This window comes from Oryctolagus cuniculus, chromosome 4, assembly GCF_051225735.1.
Source record: "Oryctolagus cuniculus isolate XC-2025 breed Fujian yellow rabbit chromosome 4, ASM5122573v1, whole genome shotgun sequence".
NCBI classification, from domain to species: domain Eukaryota; kingdom Metazoa; phylum Chordata; class Mammalia; order Lagomorpha; family Leporidae; genus Oryctolagus; species Oryctolagus cuniculus.
In genome coordinates this window covers 19,894,239-19,913,658 of record NC_142870.1, presented here as the reverse complement: position 1 = coordinate 19,913,658, position 19,420 = coordinate 19,894,239, and the positions used below count along the sequence as shown (strand labels likewise).

The following is a 19,420-nucleotide window of genomic DNA, read 5'->3' as shown; positions in this document are numbered from 1 at the left end:
TCTCTGGTTAAATTCTTCCTGTTGGCCTTTAGCAAGTGTCTACTGAGTTACATTCAAAGCAAGGTAAGAAGGTACTACTGAGATGCTCTACCGAAACAGCAAGCGCACTGCTTAGCACAGTTCATAGGATAATGTTGTTCATTATAAGCCTAATTCTCTTGTTTTTCTTTCAACTGACTCCTTGTTACTGGGTTTGTCCTTAAAAGTTTTCAAGTTAATGAGCCACCTCATGCTCACCAATTTATACAAGCTTCAATTAAAAAGAAAGGAGGGGCTGGCACTGTGGCATAGTGGGTAAAGCCGCTGCCTGCAGTGCTGGTATCCCATATAGGCACCGGTTCAAGATCCGGCTGCTCCACTTCTGATCCAGCTCCTTGCTATGGCCTGGGAAAGCAGTGGAAGATGGCCTAAGTGCTTGGGCCTCTGCACCCACGTGGGAGAGCTAGAAGAGGCTCCTGGGTTTGGATCAGCTTGGCTCCAGCCATTGCAGCCATTTGGGGAGTGAACTAGCAGATGGAAGACCTCTCTCTCTGCCTCCGCCTCTCAAATAAATAAATAAGCTTATTGAAATGAAATGGATGGACACTATGAGAAACAGTGACTTGATCAGCTCTTGTCCTGACGGTTGATGTACAATGTAATACTTTATCCATTTTAGTATTTTTTTTTTGTTCTAGTACCATTGGTTGAACTCTGTAATTAAGACACAATTATTCTTAGGTGTTTAAATTTTAACTGAAAAGTGATCCTTGTTAGGAATTTGGAAAACATTATGCTGAGTGAAATAAGCCAATCCCAAAGGGACAAATACCACTTGTTCTCCCCGATACGTGACAACTAACTGAGCACCAAAAAGGAAACCTGTTAAAGTGAAAGGAACACTATGAGAAACGGTGACTTGATCAGCCCTCACCCTGACTGTTGATGAGCAACTTGATATGTTATCCCTCTTAGTATTTTTTTTGTTTGTTCTACTTAATACTTTTGGTTGAATACTGTAATCAATACACAATTCTTCTTAAGTGCTGAAACTTAACTGAAAAGTGATCTTTGTTAAATATAAGAGTGGGAATAAGAGAGGGAAGAGATGTGCAATTCAGGATATGCTCAAGCTGACTTACCTCAAAAGGTAGAGTCAGAAACATACCAGGGGATTCCAATTCAATCCCATCAAGGTGGCATGTACCAATGCCATCTCACTAGTCCCAGTGATCAATTTCTGTTCACAATTGATCATAATGATAGGACTAAGAACCAAAGGGATCACACAAACAAGACTAGTGTCTGCAAATACTAGCTGATAGAATCAAAAAGGGAGAGAATGATCCAACATGGGAAGTGAGATACACAGCAGACCCATAGAATGGCAGATGTCCTAAACAGCACTCTGGCCTCAGAATCAGCCCTTAAGGCATGCGGATCTGGCTGAAAAGCCCATGAGACTATTTCAGGCATGGAAAGCCAAGACACTCTGGGGGGAAAAAAAAAACCTAAATGAAAGATCTCCGCGAGTGAGATCCCAGTGGAAAGAACGGGTCATCAAAGAAGGAGGTACCTTTCTCTGAAGGGAGGAGAGAACTTCCACTTTGACCATGGCCTTGTCTAAAAATTATGAGTCAGTGAACTCAGGGGGCTTCCATAGCCTTGGCAGCTCATGACAAGAGCCTAGGGTGATTACTGAGGCCATAAACAAAAGTGTCAATTGGTAAAGTCAACAACAGGAGTCACTGTGCACTTACTCCTCATGTAGGATCTTTGTCCTTAGTGTGCTGTACATTGAGATTTAATGCTATAACTAGTACTGAAACAGTATTTTTCACTTTATGTTTCTGTGTGGGAGCAAACTGTTGAAATCTTTACTTAATGTATGCTAAACTGATCTTCTGTATATAAAGAGAAACGAAAATGAATCTTGATGTGAATGGAAGGGGAGAGGGAGTAGGAAAGGGGAGGGTTGTGGGTGGGAGGGACGTTATGGGGGGGAAGCCACTGTAATCCATAAGCTGTACTTTGGAAATTTATATTCATTAAAAAAAGTTTTTTTTTTTAAATAAATCTTTTAAAAAAAGGAATGGTGAATGAATAAATAATAAATATATATGATGTAGGGTAATTAGTTAAATTTCAAAAACATTATTTTAAATATAGTGGCCTTTTGAATATATTCTGGTTTTGCAAAATTTTTATTCTCATTGAAAGCTTTCTAATAGCATGCCTTAAATACCACAGTGTTCATCTCTCTACACATTAAGAATTCAGCAACTATTTCTTATTCATCACCTACTACACTGGTGTACAAACGTCTTATATTTACCTTGGAGATATACGATATCTATACACATTCTATAAAATGTATGATATTTCTTTTGCAATCAAATCATGAGTAGAAAAGGATGGGTTGTAGGGAGAAGAGCAGTTAGCAATATCATATAGAAACTAAAGTGAGCAAGGTTAGCACCTCAATTTCCTTTTGCTTTAGAAAACTTAATAGTTACACCATACCCATACAGGCTAAAGACCGAAGTGACAATGCGAACACTGCACATCGGTTGAAAATTGATCACATGGAAGCACCTCATACCTTTGCCAGTTTACCTGCCACAAAACACCTGCTAACTACTGTATTTCCTCTAGGATCACTGCCAATTATTGGACATTTCTTGCTCTGATGCTAGAACTCACCAATATACTGAAAATCTCAATTTAATGACAAAGTCATACTTCTCAATTAAGGGTCTCACAACATTAATGAGTGACCAAAGAATTCTAAGAAGAAGTTTTCAGGCATCTTGGGAAGATTTAACATCTGGCTGAACCATTCAGAAATGAGAATGGAAAGAGTGTAGATGCTATAGAGCAAACTGTCAACATTTTTTTACTTCAATAATACTGACAGTCTGAGTGTGAAGCAGCAGATATGAGCATGAAATAAATTACAGTATGGATACAATGGCTGCAACTGTGAGACATTGAAAATCAAGACTACCTGACTGGCACACAGGCAGAGATGAACCTGAAAATGTTAAATTTCTCACTGCCAATTCAACGATGCTAAAAAGTAGTTAGTGTCAGGATAATAATTACAGTGTGGTTCTAACAGAAGGTTTAAACTAAATATGTACAAAATGCAAAAATCTCAGAATTACAGAGAAAGGTTTGGTTCTTTATCTCTCAAAACATTTCAATTCTTACTAACTAGGCGTTGTTAACTTTTTCCAGAAGAGCTATAAAGAGTTTATATGTAGATATAAAAATCCCTACCTAGGTTTTGGTTTAACTGAACAGGATCCTATATTAAGTCTAGCTTCACTTTGGAGAAATATAGATACCTTTCCATTTAGAAACGAGAAGTAAAACCCTGACAGCTACTAAGAGGGAAATCTCAGACAACAGGGGTTGAATAGCCCACATCTGAATGGTTGGGACCAGAGTGTTTTGGACTTTTTTCTGGACTTTGGAATATTAGCTTATGTGTACAAAGATATTTTGAAGATGGGATTCAAATTCACTTATATTTTATATATACCTTGTACATATAAAGATAACTTTATGTAACATGTATGTTGCATTTTGACTGTTACCCATCATATGAGGTCAGGTATTGATATTCCATTTGTTGCTGTTCCAAAAATTTTGGATTTTGGAGCATCCTGGATTTCAGATTAGGGCTACTTAACTTGTATTGAGCTCCTAATTCATGAGACTAAGGAGTAGCATGAATATAAGCTTTAACAAGGTAAGAGGCAAGACGCCCAGGGATGCAGAAAGCTGGCTAATACTTGTTAATAGCTTAGCTTTAAAGTCATCCTAAGTACAATGGCTTTGAAGCCTCCAAAGGCAATGGAAGTTACGTATAAATGCATCTTTGGAGATGAATTTAGTGTGTCTTGGGGGAAGCAGTACAATGACTTGATTTTCCAAGGACACTTTTAGGAAAGTACACAGATTAAGGGACTGGTCCTTAGAAGAGCCACAAGCTCTCCACAGAGCAAGAGTTTATCCCCAGCACAAAGATTCAGCTTGGCTGGATTTTCTTCCCTCAGGGGAAATAAAAACCTTAATGTAATATTTTAAGTATTCATTTCAAACACATACATGCAATTCTAAATATGAATCAAATAATGCATCACAAGGCTGGAAATTCATTTATCAGCCTGTAGGAACATAATTAATTAAAATGGAAATTTAGAACATACAGCTCACACAGACACAGGGAATTACAAAATGAAATTCATAGTAGAATAAGGAATTGATGTGACACCACCTCATCCTTTTACATTTACAGATTTGGATTTTAAAATATGGGTAAACGTATGAAATAAACCTGACCTTCAAAGAAACTAAATACAATCCATGTTGTCTTAAAATTGTATGTTAGCAAAGTCTGGGAATACATGGTAGATTTTGGTAAGGATTTGAGGATAACTGTTCTAAGAGTGGTAACATCTTCAGAGAGAAATACTTCAACTAATTTGTTTACTGACAATCAAACAACATTGACTGTGCCTAATATTTTGTGTTTTCCAGGCACTGTATGAAGTAACAGGGAGAATTCAGAAATATTTCTTTATAACCCTGATTTCAAGATGTAGCCATCCTTACACAATACTGTCAAGCTCTTAATTTTTGACTTTCATGAATTATGTATAAAAGACTTCAAGAAGGAATTTAGAATTTTCTGGAACTTTCTAAAGTGCAGAGCTAAGTACAATGTAAGCTGTATGTTGAAATTTAAACAAAGGGTTGGACAACATGGTAACTTAACAAAAATAGCAACATCTCAGACCCATAACTACGTAGCTTCTCTTTTTTTATGACAAAAAAGCGATTTATGCATTTCTGAGGTAAAATATTAACTGGACTCCTTGGATTAATCAATAGCAATCTATTTTTGGGGGCAGTAAAATACTCCTAATTGGTTTTAAAATTTCTATTTATTTGAGAAGGAGAGAGCTGATTCACTCCCCAAATGCTCACAAAGGACAGGTCTGAGCGGGGCAGAAGTGGAGACTAGGAAACTCAATTCAGGTCTCTCATGTGGTAGCAGAGACCCAGCTTCTGCAGCCTCCAAGAGTGTGCAGTAGCAGCTGGAATCGGCAGCAGAGCTAGGAATGGAACCTAGGCACTCTGACAAGGGATGCCATTCAAACCAGCAACTTAATGCTAGGCCAAAGCTGTTTCAGAGAGCCTGTCTTTAATTTTTTTTCAAATGAATGTGCTATTTAAGTACACATGAAGTGATCAACAGGCCCACAAGAAGCACTACTATAACCAATCTAAAATTATCTCCTTTGATAAAACATGAAACTGGCAAACACCTTTTCGCCATTGTAATGATCTCCTGTAATGACTGATGAGACTAAAATCTACAGTGAACATTTGTTGAAGATTCCACTCAGTCTTCACAGAGGTTTTAGTTCCAACAATGACTACTTAGTGAAGCTCTTTCATCAGGGGTTGGCCGTTCAGCTGGACCACTTCACAAAGGGCCTGTATTAAGGTTCTGGTCAATATTCACCACTCTGCCCAGCTCTGGCAAATGGTTTCTCCCCTAAAGTGTATTCTAGAGAAAGAGAGGAAGCAAGGAATTTTCATCTGCAGAGATCCAAGCAGAATTTGGCTGAGTAGTGAGTGGGCTGGCTGTATCAGAGATTAATAAAAAGCGAAATTGCTAATGGTGGGGATATTCTTTCTCAAAGCTCTTTGTTAAGATAAGAAGTGTGGTCTAGTGAGAAGGCACTGCAGTGGCGACAGTGATTCCCAGCTCTACCCTGTCACCTGCCAGTGGTGTCACCCTGAGCCAGTCACTAAGTCTCCTGAGACTGCAGTGATGTCACTGGTACTGCGAAGTCAATACCATCTCAGTACCTGGAAGAATGCCAGGAGCTCTCTTTTGCCTCCTTATGGATTTCTGTACTGTAACACTATAGGGAAAGAAAAATTAAAATGGCGAAGAAAATCATGGAGGACCCTCAGAGATGAGGACATGGAGTGAGTTGGGAGAGACCAAAATGACTAAAACCCACAGGACAGGTACTGGTGAGGAATGCCGCTCTGAACAAGAACCTGGATATATACACGCAGTGCTTCTCGGGAATGGAGCTGAGTCACGATCTTCTCACGCATGTGAAGGAAACTGAGGCCGGGGAAAAAATCTCCTACACAGAGAAGGGATAACAGATTCTAGAGTTCACACAATCGTTCCCACCAGTCCGACAGCAATGCTCAGCATTCATGCTGCTTACACAGTCGGGGCTGCCTCACTAGTGAGAAATAAACTACTGCAGATAGGCAACTCCTCTGATCCCACCCAACAAACCCAAGAAGCAGAACCTAAAAGGAACAGAGTATTTTCAAGTAACTATACTCCAGCACAAAACTCAGGAAAATTTACAGGTATACAAAAATACTCAGGCCTCAACAAGATAAAATTCAGTGTCTGACATCTGGAAAATTATTGGACATGAAATGATGCAGGAAAAATATCATACAGCAATAAACTACAGATCAAAATTGACCCAAAGTTGGCAGGAGTGTTGGAATTACCAAACAAGGATGTTTGAACAGTTTTTGTTAATTGGATTCCATACTTTCCAAAGTGAAGAAAAGAGGTGGGCATTGTCCTAGTGGTTCAAATGCTGCGTGGGATGCCCGCATCCCATATGGGAATGACTGGGTTTGAGTCTCAGTTCTGCACTCAATTCCAGCTTTCTATTTAGGAGTATTCTGGGTGGCAGCAAGTGACGGCTCATATAGTTGGATCCATGCCACCCACAGAAACTCATTTCTGGCTCAGAGCTTTGGCCCCAGCCCAGTCCTGGCCACTGCAGGTATTTCAAGAGTGAACCTGCAGATGGAAATGGGAAATCTCTCAATCTGAATCTCTCTCAAATAAATACATTTTTAAAAAGAATTTAAAAAATCAGTTCTTGAAACGAATGATTAGGTTTCCAATGAATTCTTTTGTGGGGGAAAAAAAAGATTAAGTAAAGATACTGAAGATATTACAGAGGAAAGCATAAAAGCCCAGATTGAATTTCTACATATGAATTCTCATATGTGAGTTGACAACATGAAAAATGGCCAAGTGGGATTAAGGGCAGAGAGAACTGTACTATGGCACCTCATAATTAAATTGGTGAAAACTAGTGATAAAAGAAACACAAAAATAACACCTTCGTAGTGGGAACAACACAAGGAAGACAAAGCAGCATTTCCTGTAAAGTAATGGAAGGAAAAGCCTCAATGGAGATTTCTATAACAGCAAACATGTTTCAAAACCAAAGGTGTAATAAAAGTATTCTCAGTTATATACAAGCAAAAGAATTCATTAGGAACCCACACATCCTCTAAGAGATTTTAAAGCACAGCTTTAGGGCAAAAAGAAAATGAAACCAGGCAGATCTGCATGAAGAATTAAAAGCAGCAGAAATGGTGACTATATAGGTAAACATGGAAGTTTTTTTTTCTTATTATTTAGAACTCTCATTTTACAACAATAGCATAAAGGGTGAGAGAGAGAAAATGAAGACATTTTATTTTAAGGTTCTTATACCATCTGTGAAGTGGCATAATATCACCTGAACCGATATAATATTGCTAGCTTAAACATATTTACTATAAACTATAACAAAACTGCTAAAATTGTAAAATTATTATAATTTATAAGCCAACAATGAAGATTAAATAGAATCATAAAAGTACTTAATTAGGGATGGACATTTGCTTTGGCAGTTAAGATGATGCTTGGGATACCTGCATCCCATACTAGAGTGCCTGGGTTTGAGTCCCAGCGCCATTCCCAGTTCCAGCTTCCTGCTGATGCACACCACGACAGATGGCAGGTGATGGCTCATGTGATTGGTGGCAGGTGTTGGCTCATGTGATTGGTGAGCCCCTGCCACTCACTTGGGATACTGGGACTGAGTTCTCAGCTCTTGGCTCTGGCCTAGCCCAGTCCCAGTTTTCATGATCATTTGAGGAGTGAACAGATGGGAGACTAATTTCTCCCTCCCTCCTTCCCTCTCTCCACACAGATACACACACACACACACACACACACAAACTAAAAAAAAAATATTCAATTACTCCAAGAAAAAGAAAAAGGCAATAAAAAGCGATTCAACTAGAAAATAGCAAGATGACAGATTTAGATGTAGCCCTATCAATAATCTCATTATTTAGTCATACATGCATGGTCTTTCCAATTAAAAGAATGCCTAAAAGAAATATACTTTAAATGCAAAGATAAATATACAATGCTAAACAAAAGGATAAGGATGAAAAACATACTGTACTAACATTAATTAAACCAAGCTGGAGTAACTGTCAATGTAAGACGAGTAGATTTCAGAGCAAAACATATTACCAGGATATAAAAATAATTTGACAATGCTAAGGGGTTAAAGGAGATATAAAAACTCCAAATGTTTGTACACCTAAAAATAGTACCTCAAAACTCACAAAGCAAAGCTGATGGCACTGCAAAGAGTAACAGCAATGCACAATTATTGTTGGGAAATTCAAAACCTTTCACTCAATAATAGAACAAGCAGACATAAAGCTATACACTGAGGCTTAGAACGCTGCTGACATTCAAGGCAAACTTTCCCACTGGGTGTCAGTGAAGGAGTCTTTGCCTAATCAATGAAAATCACAAATAAGCTTCCTTGGTGCTGATATCATTAATACTTAGAGTAAGGCACCTGCTCTGAACAGGGAATTCAAGTTCTAGTTCCTACTGGTCCAGCAGATATTCTTACGACTGTCATGTCTAAACTTCTCTTGACCTCTGTTACACAACTTAGATGATGAGGGGGCTTGGCTGGGTTACTTCTACTGTCCTTTGCTATGGTGTGAATGTTTGTGCTCCCCTTCCTCACAAATTCCAATGCTGAATCCTAAGGCCTAGTGCATTGGGGTGAGGTGGGAGGTGGGCTTCGGGAGATGATATGGTCACTAGGGTTGAATTCTCAGGAATGGGACTGGTGTCCTTACAAAACAGGCATCAGGAGCTCCTTTGCCCCTTCTATCATTTGAGGACATGCAAAAACACTATGGAAAACAAAAAATCTATGAACCAGGACGCAAGCCCTAACCAGAAACCAAACCTGTCGGTACTCTGATACTGGATTTCTTACCTCTGAAACTATAAGAAATACATTTTTGTTGCTTGTAAGTCACATAGCCTATGGTATTCTATTATCGCAGCCTGAATAGACTTAGAGATCCTTACAGCTTTTGCGATTTGGACTTCTGTCGCTCCCCCTCTTCACGGAGGAACGACACTAAACCCTGCCTAGGTTTCCTATCCGAGTCACGGCACCATTATGTCGCTCCCCCTCTTCATGGAGGAACGACACAAGACCCTGCCTAGGTTTCCTATCCGAGTCACGGCACCATTATGTCGCTCCCCCTCTTCGTGGAGGAACAACACAGGACCCTGCGCTGTTCTTTCGTCTGCTCGGCCCTCCCCGGGTTTGCTGCTGGTTCTTCCCGGGTTGGCTACCATCCCTTCCACCTCCGTGGAAGGGCGGTTCCCCCTGCCACTTTCCCCACTTGCGCGGGGGAGCGGCACACCGCCGGCCGGCTCTCTCGGGGGCTGCTCAGATGTTCCTCAGGTGTTCCCCTTAGATGTTCCTGGTGCATGTTGTCTCTCTCCTCCTTTATAGTCCTCTTCCACCAATCCCAACTCTGCTACCCACACGCCGAGTACGCTGCTCTCCTCCAATCAGGAGCAAGATCAGCTCCTGCAGCTCAGTCAATCAAATTGGCGAGAGGCAGCTGTGTAGAAGCTGTTTACTCCCTTCTCAGCGCCATATTGTGGGAGAGCAGATGCATAGAATAAGTCTTAATTCGAGTAACTTAGTCTAGTCCGAGTTGCTCCCCACAGACTTCAACTGCGCCATCAGCTGTCAGAACCCCTGGAATACTAAGTAAAGTCAGGTCTTGCATGCTAATGCCCTGGGAAGCTTGGTTTGCTTCTCCACGCACAGGCTATTAAGCTGTAGCAGCCCAATGGAGGCAGCTGCAATGGAGGCAGCTGCCTGCAAAATGGAACAGACAGAGGTTGACCCTGTGCATGACAATGCTTATGGCATTTCTCCTAATTTCTTTGATGTGACCTTCAGTTCTTGGCTGCGCTGTGACCTGCAGCTGGGTCAGGGGCAGACCTACCCGAGGAGGAACGGCCTGCAGGGCGGTGATGTAGTTCTCCAGGGCCAGGCGGCGGCGATCATTGAGCATGGCTTCCACTCTGGCCATGTGCGTCTCCACCAGCTGCTGTCTCTCGTTGGCTGCCTCCTGTTCCAGAGACTCTACTTTCTCCTGGAAGTGCTGCCACAGCAAACACACGCATGTTAACAGGCACACAGAACATGTAGGATGGGGTACAAATTCATGTCTTTTAAGACGCAGCTCCTATTCTCTTTTCTTTAAGTGATAAAGGTTACCCCAAAGGTGGCATAGTCTTTCCCAACATTCTAATTGGTTTTGCATGTTTTATAGTTTATCTCCCTTTTTTGTATTTTCTGAACCCCCAATTTAATCAGTCTTTCAGGGGATTCTGGAAGAATCATTTGGGTAAGATAACACTGAACAAATTTACATACTCTTGAAGCTATTGCATATTTTTTTTAATTCAGCTCTTAAAGTATTTTTAGCAACCAACCACAATAAACTCTTGGGTAATATAAGGTAAATAGAGACTGATTCCAGTCAAAAATACAGATTCTGATATTTCTGCCAGAGGCAGATTATAGCATCAGATTATAGCAATGACAATGACATATTATTCATAACTGAGTTTTATGACAATGGATTGTGCTAGGGTTTAGACATGGTTTTGGCATGAATATCAAGTGTTCATGTATTGGAGGCCTGGTCCTTAGTGTTATGATGTTTAGGTATTGGGCCTCCTGGGGAGTCCTTAGGTCACTTGGGGAGCTGCCCTTAGAAGGAATCAAGGTAGGTTTTATGGGACCATTGAGCTCTTGCAAAAATGAGTCCAATCCCTGAACTGTTCTCCAGCTTCCTGTATGGAGATGTGATCTCTCCCTCGGGCACACACTCTTGCCATGCATCATGAGGTCCTTACCACAGCCAAACTGACAATGGCACTGTATCCTTGGATCAACGAAATGTGAACTAAATGGCCTCTTTATAACGTGAGCCTACCACTGGTATTTCATTACAGTCACAAAAAGCTAATACAAATTATAATTTGAAAAAACCGGGCACAAATATAAGAGTTTATGCAGCACAATTACTAGACAATGCTTAGGAATAGTTCAAGTTCAAGGGAACAGGAATATCTCCACATAAGGGTCTAGCAGGTGCTGGTACACATGTAGGTACTCAATAAACAGGATGCTGACAAGTCTTCCTTGTTAGGGAATGGGTGAAGATTTTACCTGGATAACGGCCTTCTTATCAGCTTTTGGCAAGTTCTTTGCTTGACGTTCTGCCTCTTCCCATTCTCTCATGACCTACGAAATTAGAAGACAATTGAAATCAAAGCCATCAGCGCTTCCTTCAAAAACAGATTTAACTGCATGGATGATTATACTTTTCATTCATTTTTGTCAATTTTAGTACTAAAAAAAGTACCTTATCCACGTGTACTTGAATAATATTTGGCCTACCACTAAGATGTAAATAATATCAGAGCAGTGTAGTAAACATAAATGTTTACATTTACTGAAAGAATAGTTTTTTGAAACAAGGTGTATTTTTTTTGCCCCTCTGAGAAATGACTGACAGTCATTTTATTTGATGTGAACAAATGTCAACCATTCATAAAAGCATATACTTCCTAAATAGTGTCTTCCAATATAAAACTGAACACAATGCTTTTAGTCTTTTATGAAAGGAAGTAAAACATTTCAAACAGTGTATTTTTAGTATGGGGGGAGAAGCAAATAAAGTGTTTTATGGGTGTCTGTGTGTCACAAATGCAACATCAAAATGAAGTGATGCATGCAATGGGGGATGGGAAAAGAGACTTCTGTCTGAAACCCTAAAATCCACCTTTTGCGGGAAGCTGGAGCCTTATGTCCACCAACTGCAGTCATGAATAACAACGATTACTCTCAATGTCTCTAGAAATTCCAACAAAACACAAAATATTCTGAATAAACCCAAAATTACTTTGAATGACTAGCACACTAATTTAGTAACCAGGTGAATGTGCTTTGTAGGGAGGTAAAGCTTGCTCTCAACCTTGATGGACGCCTGGATTTTCCTAGTGCAAGCTCAGGGTTCTTAATGCCAAGGGCAAATGTCTACAGCTGGGCACATTGTTGAAAGAAAACCTTAGCATCTACCTCCTGTATCCTATGTAAAGGAAATCCAATAGCCTTTGGTTGTTCAAGTGTTTTCTTGTCAGGTGGACTGTAAGTGTAGTTACATAGAATGCATGAACAAAGATGAGCTAAGCAAAATCCTGGCCTATTACCAGATGTGTTCTTGCATACTTTGTGTACTTCCAAGGGTGACAAAACTGGAGTTCTGTACTCTGTAGGTATTTGTCCCTAAGAAATTGATTTTTGTGATATTATTCAAGACCACCAAGAAAAAGAGACTCACAAGAAATTACTATGGATACAGAATTTCTATCAGATAATGTCACATAAATTTTTCCATGTGGGTGGGTTTCTATTAGATATTTTATTAAATAATATTTGACTACTTACATTTTGCCTAAGATAACAACACCTTTGTTTTAATAAATAAGGGAAAAAGCATGGAATAAATTTTTTATTATTCTTGAACAGTGAATCAAAAATAACCTCACAATTCACAGCAAAATGAGGACAAATGTCTTGCGCAATGAGCAAGAACAGAACACACAAGAAACATATTGTCCCAGTCGCTTTGGTGTTTGTATGAGTTAATGAAGGGCACCTGTGGGAAAGGGGATATTGAAGTCTATTTTGGCTTTATAGCAAGGAGATAAGCCATGCATAAAAAGATTTCAATTTCCTGCAACCAGAATGTTCACAGTGGCAGTACTCTACCAAGAATTCTTCACACAAAGAACTTCAGAATTAGTTTGAGACAGAAGCCAAAGGTCTCATAGGAATGTGAAAAACCGATTTCCCATATTACATTTACACAGTTACTGTTGCACCTTGCACATTTGGAACCTGCACTTTGCAGCTCTGCGCTAGGGGTCCATGGAATAATTAAGGAGGCTTAGCTAACGTACTGAAAGGAAGCAAATGTTGATTTTCAGAACAATTTAACAATATTCTACCCCCTACAAATAAAATGCATTTCTCCCTGGGACTACTTACTACACTACTACAAATGAACATAGACTGTAGGCTGAACATATTCCTTAGAACAATGGCATCCAATGCAGTACACATATTAGGTAACACTGCTGTGAACCCTGCATTAAGTGCTTTACAAAGTCTGTCTAATTTAACTGATTCCTCTCAACAACCTGTGGGATTAGGCATGGGCATCCTCACTAAAGCATCAGGTAATGACACCTGCTCGAGGTGATGTAGGTAACAAATGGAGAAGGAAGGATCCCTATGGCTCTGACACCCCTGCTGTTTTACTCTAAGCCCCAATTTGCAAAATAGGATTCTCAGAATCTGGATCTTGCAGTTGCTCTGTATCCTCTCACACAGAAATTCTCCCCACAGCCACACAGGTATCAATTTCACCTGGATTTATGAGTCTTCATAGACTTGGCTATTTTAGGCAGAGAATGACTACTACTAGGCAAAAATTCTTAAAAGGCAAGCAAGTTCAAAGGAAGTCACCAGAAATCACACATTAGATTATGAAGATAAATGTTGATAGTAGGTGTTTCACCTTCCCATGTCACTAGGATCCACTATACAGCATTCTCTGCTCTGGAATAGCTCTTAGTTATCTCAGATCTATCTGATGACAGAAAGACGATGAAAATCCATGAAAACTGGTAGGAACTTAGCAACGGGCTAGAGAGATGTGCTAACTGAACTCACCCTCCCACCTAGAAACTGTAATATTTGAAACTAATTAAGAATTTGAAATCAGTTTTCTTAACAGAATCAAAATGACCAAGATATCCTGGAAAAAACAACCCACAATTATTTTTTTCTTATTTTTAAAAGGTAATGACTAAATGGGTCCAATAATAAAATGCAAGGTAAGTAGGGCTGATATGAACTAATGGGGAGATAAAATGAATCTACAAAACCCAGCTGGAGAGAGAAGACATTTGAGTACTTCAGAAAGTTCATGGAAGATGGAATTAAAAGATAGATTTATGGGGCTGGCACTGTGGCGTAACGGGTTAAGCCGCCATCTGCAGTGCTGGAATCCTAAATGGACACTAATTTGAGTCCTGGCAGCTCCAGTTCTGATCCAGCTCCCCACTAATGTGCCTTGGAAAGCAGCAGAACATGGCCCAAGTGTTTGGGCCCCTGCACCCACATGGGAGACCCAGATGAAGCTTGTGGCTTAAGTCTGGTCCAGCCTTGGCCATTGTGGACATTTGGGGAGTGAGCCAATGGATGGAAGATCTTTGTCTCTATCTCTCCCTCTCTATCTCTGTAATTCTGACTTTCATATAAATAAATAAATCTTAAAAAAACAAAGATACATTTATAGGGAAATTCATGTGGTACAAGGAGTTAAGCTGCTGCCTGTGATGCTGGCATCCCACAATGGAGCACCAATTCCAGGCCCAGTTGCTCCACTTCCAATCCAGTCGCTGCGCCTAAAAAAGCATCAGGAGATGGCCTGAGTACTTGGGATCTAGCTACTCATGTGGAAGACCCAGTTGGAATTCCAGGGTCCTAGCTTTGGCTTGGCCCAGCCCTGGCTATTACAGAGAGTTTAGAAGTGGATGGGCCGGCGCCGCGGCTCACTAGGCTAATCCTCTGCCTTGCGGTGCCGGCACACCAGGTTCTAGTCCCGGTCGGGGTGCCGGATTCTGTCCCGGTTGCCCCTCTTCCAGTCCAGCTCTCTGCTGTGGCCCGGGAGTGCAGTGGAGGATGGCCCAAGTGCTTGGGCCCTGCACCCCATGGGAGACCAGGATAAGTACCTGGCTCCTGCCATCGGATCAGCGCGGTGCGCTGGTCTCAGCGTGCGGGCCGCGGCGGCCATTGGAGGGTGAACCAATGGCAAAGGAAGATCTTTCTCTCTGTCTCTATCCCTCACTGTCCACTCTGCCTGTCAAAAAAAAAAAAAAAAAAAAAAAAAGTGGATGGAAGATCTCTTTATGTCACTCACTCTGTCATACTGCCTTTCAAATGAATTACCTGTTTACTCTGGTGCAAAAAAAAAATTTAAAAATCCATGCGTAGTCTTTTCTTAGTATGTATTTTCCAAGACTTTTTTATATACTTTCTAAATATAAAAAAGACATTAAAAGTCTGAAGAGCAAATATTTAGAATTACATGAAAGGTAAGAGCAATGACTGCTCATCCCATTCTCAGAATCACACAGGTGTATAAGTATGGTGGGGCTTACCAATGTGAAAAAGGTTATGCTGAGACCAACAGGAGGCCCGGGCTGAGGTGAGCACACAGGGTCGGGGGGAGGGGTAAGACAGCGCTGGGGGTGGGTGCAGAGTGTGCTAACAGGACTAGTGAAGGTGCTGAGGGTGCGTGCAGAGTGTACTAACTGCAGTAGTTTAAAGTTGGACACAAGATGGGGGTGGCAGTGCAGGTGCAAGATGGTGTATGCAGAAGTCAGGATGCAGCGGTAGGCACTGGAAATGGCAAGCTGAGCAGTGTTTATTTTTGTTATTTTCCTTTTTTTTGGACTTAATGTGCCCTGAATTGGATTTCTGAGGGCAGTGGGAAGCCTCTGAAAGCTCCAGAAATAAGAAGTGAGATGGGATTCAAGTTTAGAAAAGCACATTTCAGTGGCAGGAAGTGCGACTCATCGGCCGCCTGTGCTTTTTTTGTTCCCCCAACAGTGATGACATCTCAGCCAGCATCTTCGCCCCAACAGCGATGAGCATCTTTCCTACGGAAGATTCCATTTTTCAAGAGTACTGGCTTCAGGCGACACCTTACTAACGCACTCCAAGTAAGTTATTATCATCAGTAACCTCTAAATCTGCACTTAACTATTCCAGAGCACAAAGCATTGTGAGTCAATGTTTTTGTTTTTACTTTAGGTTATTTATTATATTGAAATAGATCCACATTTGTAGATAATCTTTTTTCAAAAATTTGTATCTTTCTTGATACACAATTAATTCTATATTTAAAATGTGGGTTTTATTATTATTCAGGGGAGGCGAGGCTAGCAGAACACAAGAAGACACAACTAAAACACAGTTTGTCTTTCACAGTTCCCAGAGGGCAGATGCACACCACACATGTAAGACCCCGTGTACACTTGGAAGCAACCGGGCCAATCAGGAGGCAGAGGGAGTGGGAGGAAAACAGGGGCAAGAGAATTTATTATGGTTTTCATGGGAAGGAATGAGTGAGTCAGGGTATACAGACTTAGGTTGGAGTATGGTGAATAATTTTGACAGGCTCTGGGGTGTGGGGTTGTGTTTGGCTATCTCTGAAGGTATTAGTGTTCAAGGCTTGGTCCCCAGATGGTAGAACTTGTACACTACTGGAGGGTTTTCAATCATTGTGGGGCATGGGCCTGGGAAACAGTGCTCACACAAATGTTATCATAAAAGCTTGGCCTTGCTCGGTCTCTGATTCCTGGGTCACTAGTGATCCCAGTGATTCTCTCTCCACAGGCACTCCACAACCCACCACGGGGCTTTCGTCAGAGCCTGCATCAAGTGGCTTGGACTTTCAACTCCCAGAGTGGTAAATTAAATAAACCTCTCTTTCCTTCCTAAGTAGCCTGTCTCAGGTATTTCCTTGTAGTAACAAAAAGCTCACTGACATTGGGGTTATCCCTAGTTGTCTGGCTGCTGAACCTGGGTTGATTAGAGCCGTGGATAGACAGAGAAAGTAGTTGGGAGTATGTGCTTTGGGTTTGTTGGTTTGCATAATAAAGACTTGCTTATAGACCACACACTTACTCTCTCTAGGAACTGGCCAGTCCAGGAAGGCCTCACATCAGAACACACAGAAAATAAAAATACACAATTTATAGTCTGCTAAAGACTTTTTATGATCTTAGACAACATATGGCTCACTAATTCATGAATCACATTTTAGGTCTATTGAGACATTTTTCAAGTATTTGTGGTAATTAAAACAAAAATTAGTCACATCTTTTGATGTTTACCACAGAATAACACCAAAGAGAGAGGAATGGTTGATTTTAAAAATAAGTTCTTTCTTCATTTACTTATCTTTCCTGCTTTTTTTTTTCCATTTCCTCTTAAAGTTTTAGGCCACAAGTTAGAAAAGTGAGTGGCAAACAATAAATGCTAGACATATATTTGATAAATGAATTAGTCAAAGAACAAAGAATCTGAGAAAGGCTAAAATCATGATCAAACTCTAATAAAATGTCCACTGCCTCGAGGTAGGTGTAACTTAAACTGTAGTGTATTTGTCAGATTAGCTATGTTTTAGACATAAATTATTTTTCAATTTGTTTAATAATGATTCTGCTTAAGAAAAATAAGGTTTGCAGTAGAGTATAGGGAAAAGAATACCATACGAGAAGTAAGGTAGGCTTGGGCTTGAAATTCTATTTCTGTGCCACTTACATTGCATAGTGCTAGAGTAGAAAGGCAATCCCTTGAACCTCTATTCCATTACCTATCTACCTATGGAACTAGATGACATGACTATGATGGTTCAGTTTAACGTTTCTATGGTCCTGTGAACAACCATGGTAATAAATGGTAGATTAAAACTTGTAGTAACCTGGTATTAAATATAAAAACATTGGCATTTAATATAAAAACATTTTAATGGATTTTAACTTACACCATGGTGGTTATGGGTACTATATACACACAGAGTAATCAAATGAAGTACTGGTTTCTTCTCTATACACAAATCTTACGGGGTACATATAGATAGTAAAAAGGTTACCATAGTGACATAAATTAACAAATCCATCATTTCACATACTTATCTATGAAGTTCACTAGAGAATGTTACAGACTTAATTTGCTTGCAAAGTCCTACCACACCTACTACATCTGGATCTTTCCTAGGTAGTGTGCTCATAGAGGATACAAAAATCCCGTCATGGGCACCCTCATAAAAAACATGTAAAATTAGAACTTTGTAGCTGCTGTTGTAGCACAGTAGGTTAAGCTACCACCTGCAATGTTGGCATCCCATATGGGTACCAGTTTGAGTTCTGGCTCCTCCACTTTGGATCCAGCTCCCTGCTAATGTGCCTGGGCAACCAGTGGAAGATGGCTCAACTGTCTGGGCTCCTGCCACTCATGTGGGAGACCCAGATGGAGATCGGGGCTCCTGACTTGATCTGGCCCAGGTTGGGCCACTGCTGCTATTTTGGGAGTGAATCAGCTGAGTGATAGAAGATCTTACCCCTCTCCTCTCCTCTGTGTGTCTCCCTCTCTCTGTGTGACTCTGACATTCAAATAAATAAATAAATCTATCAATTAAAATGTCACATCTTTAAAGGACTAAAGCCATGGGCACCTGGGAAGACTGAGGCAGAACCAAGTTCTGGCTTTCTGATGTCAAAGGGCTATAGGACAAGGAGCCACATCTACCTGAGACATTCTTTCACGGTGCTTGGCCTCCAGCCTCTCTTTGGCTTTCTGGAAATGCGCATGTTCGTTTTCATCTCCAGGTGTCTCAAGATACTTGTCCACGGCATCAGGGGTGCTGGCTGCAGTTGTGGGAACTACAAAGGAAAAGGGAAGGAGTTTTGAGAAGAGAAACAGAATATCCAGCCATTTCAAAGAAGCTATATTGTCAGTTATCTCCCAGAACAAAGAATTTAGTAAAGAAGCACACACAAGATGTTAATGCTGTTGAAGGGAACACCACGAGACATTCTGCAGCACAGCATGGGCGTGATTCATTCACCCTTTCCAAGTCGGGGGTAGAGGGAAATCTTTAAAACAATCCATTTTACAATGAAGAGTACTAGTTCTCTGCAATAACAGCCATGCATAGAGCAGTCGGTGCTTAATATAAAATTGTTTTCCCAAATCCTCATGCTTTGTTAGATTAACTTTTTGTGATCTTCAGTGATGGTATCACTTGTATCACACATTATGATTCCTGTGAAACTAAATAATCTGAACATTAGCCTGTTGCAGAATAAGAACTCAGAGAAAAGGTAGGTTCCACATGGTCTAGTCCAGGTAGCTTAATTACAAAGCCATCCTTCACAAGAGAGTACTTGAAACCCTACAAAGACATCAATGTCAATAATGCATTTTAGAAATTACAAAAGGAGCTTTTGCCTTCACAAATTTTGCAATAGCCATTAAATTCATTACCCTGTTTGTCAAAAAGGAAGTGATTTTTATTTTGAATTAAACTAATATAG

General features: G+C 40.5%; 1 protein-coding gene across 7 annotated transcripts in view; it reads right to left on the bottom strand.

Moving 5' to 3' along the window:
• Window positions 1–19,420, bottom strand: part of APP (amyloid beta precursor protein) — a 269,028-nt gene that overhangs the window by 70,257 nt on the left and 179,351 nt on the right. For all 7 annotated transcript variants that reach the window (XM_008266825.5, XM_008266826.5, XM_008266827.5 and 4 more), the window contains 3 exon segments: window positions 18,633–18,766; window positions 11,412–11,486; window positions 10,177–10,335 (listed from right to left, as the gene is read on the bottom strand). In XM_008266825.5, coding sequence (XP_008265047.1) covers window positions 10,177–10,335; window positions 11,412–11,486; window positions 18,633–18,766 — 368 coding nt within the window.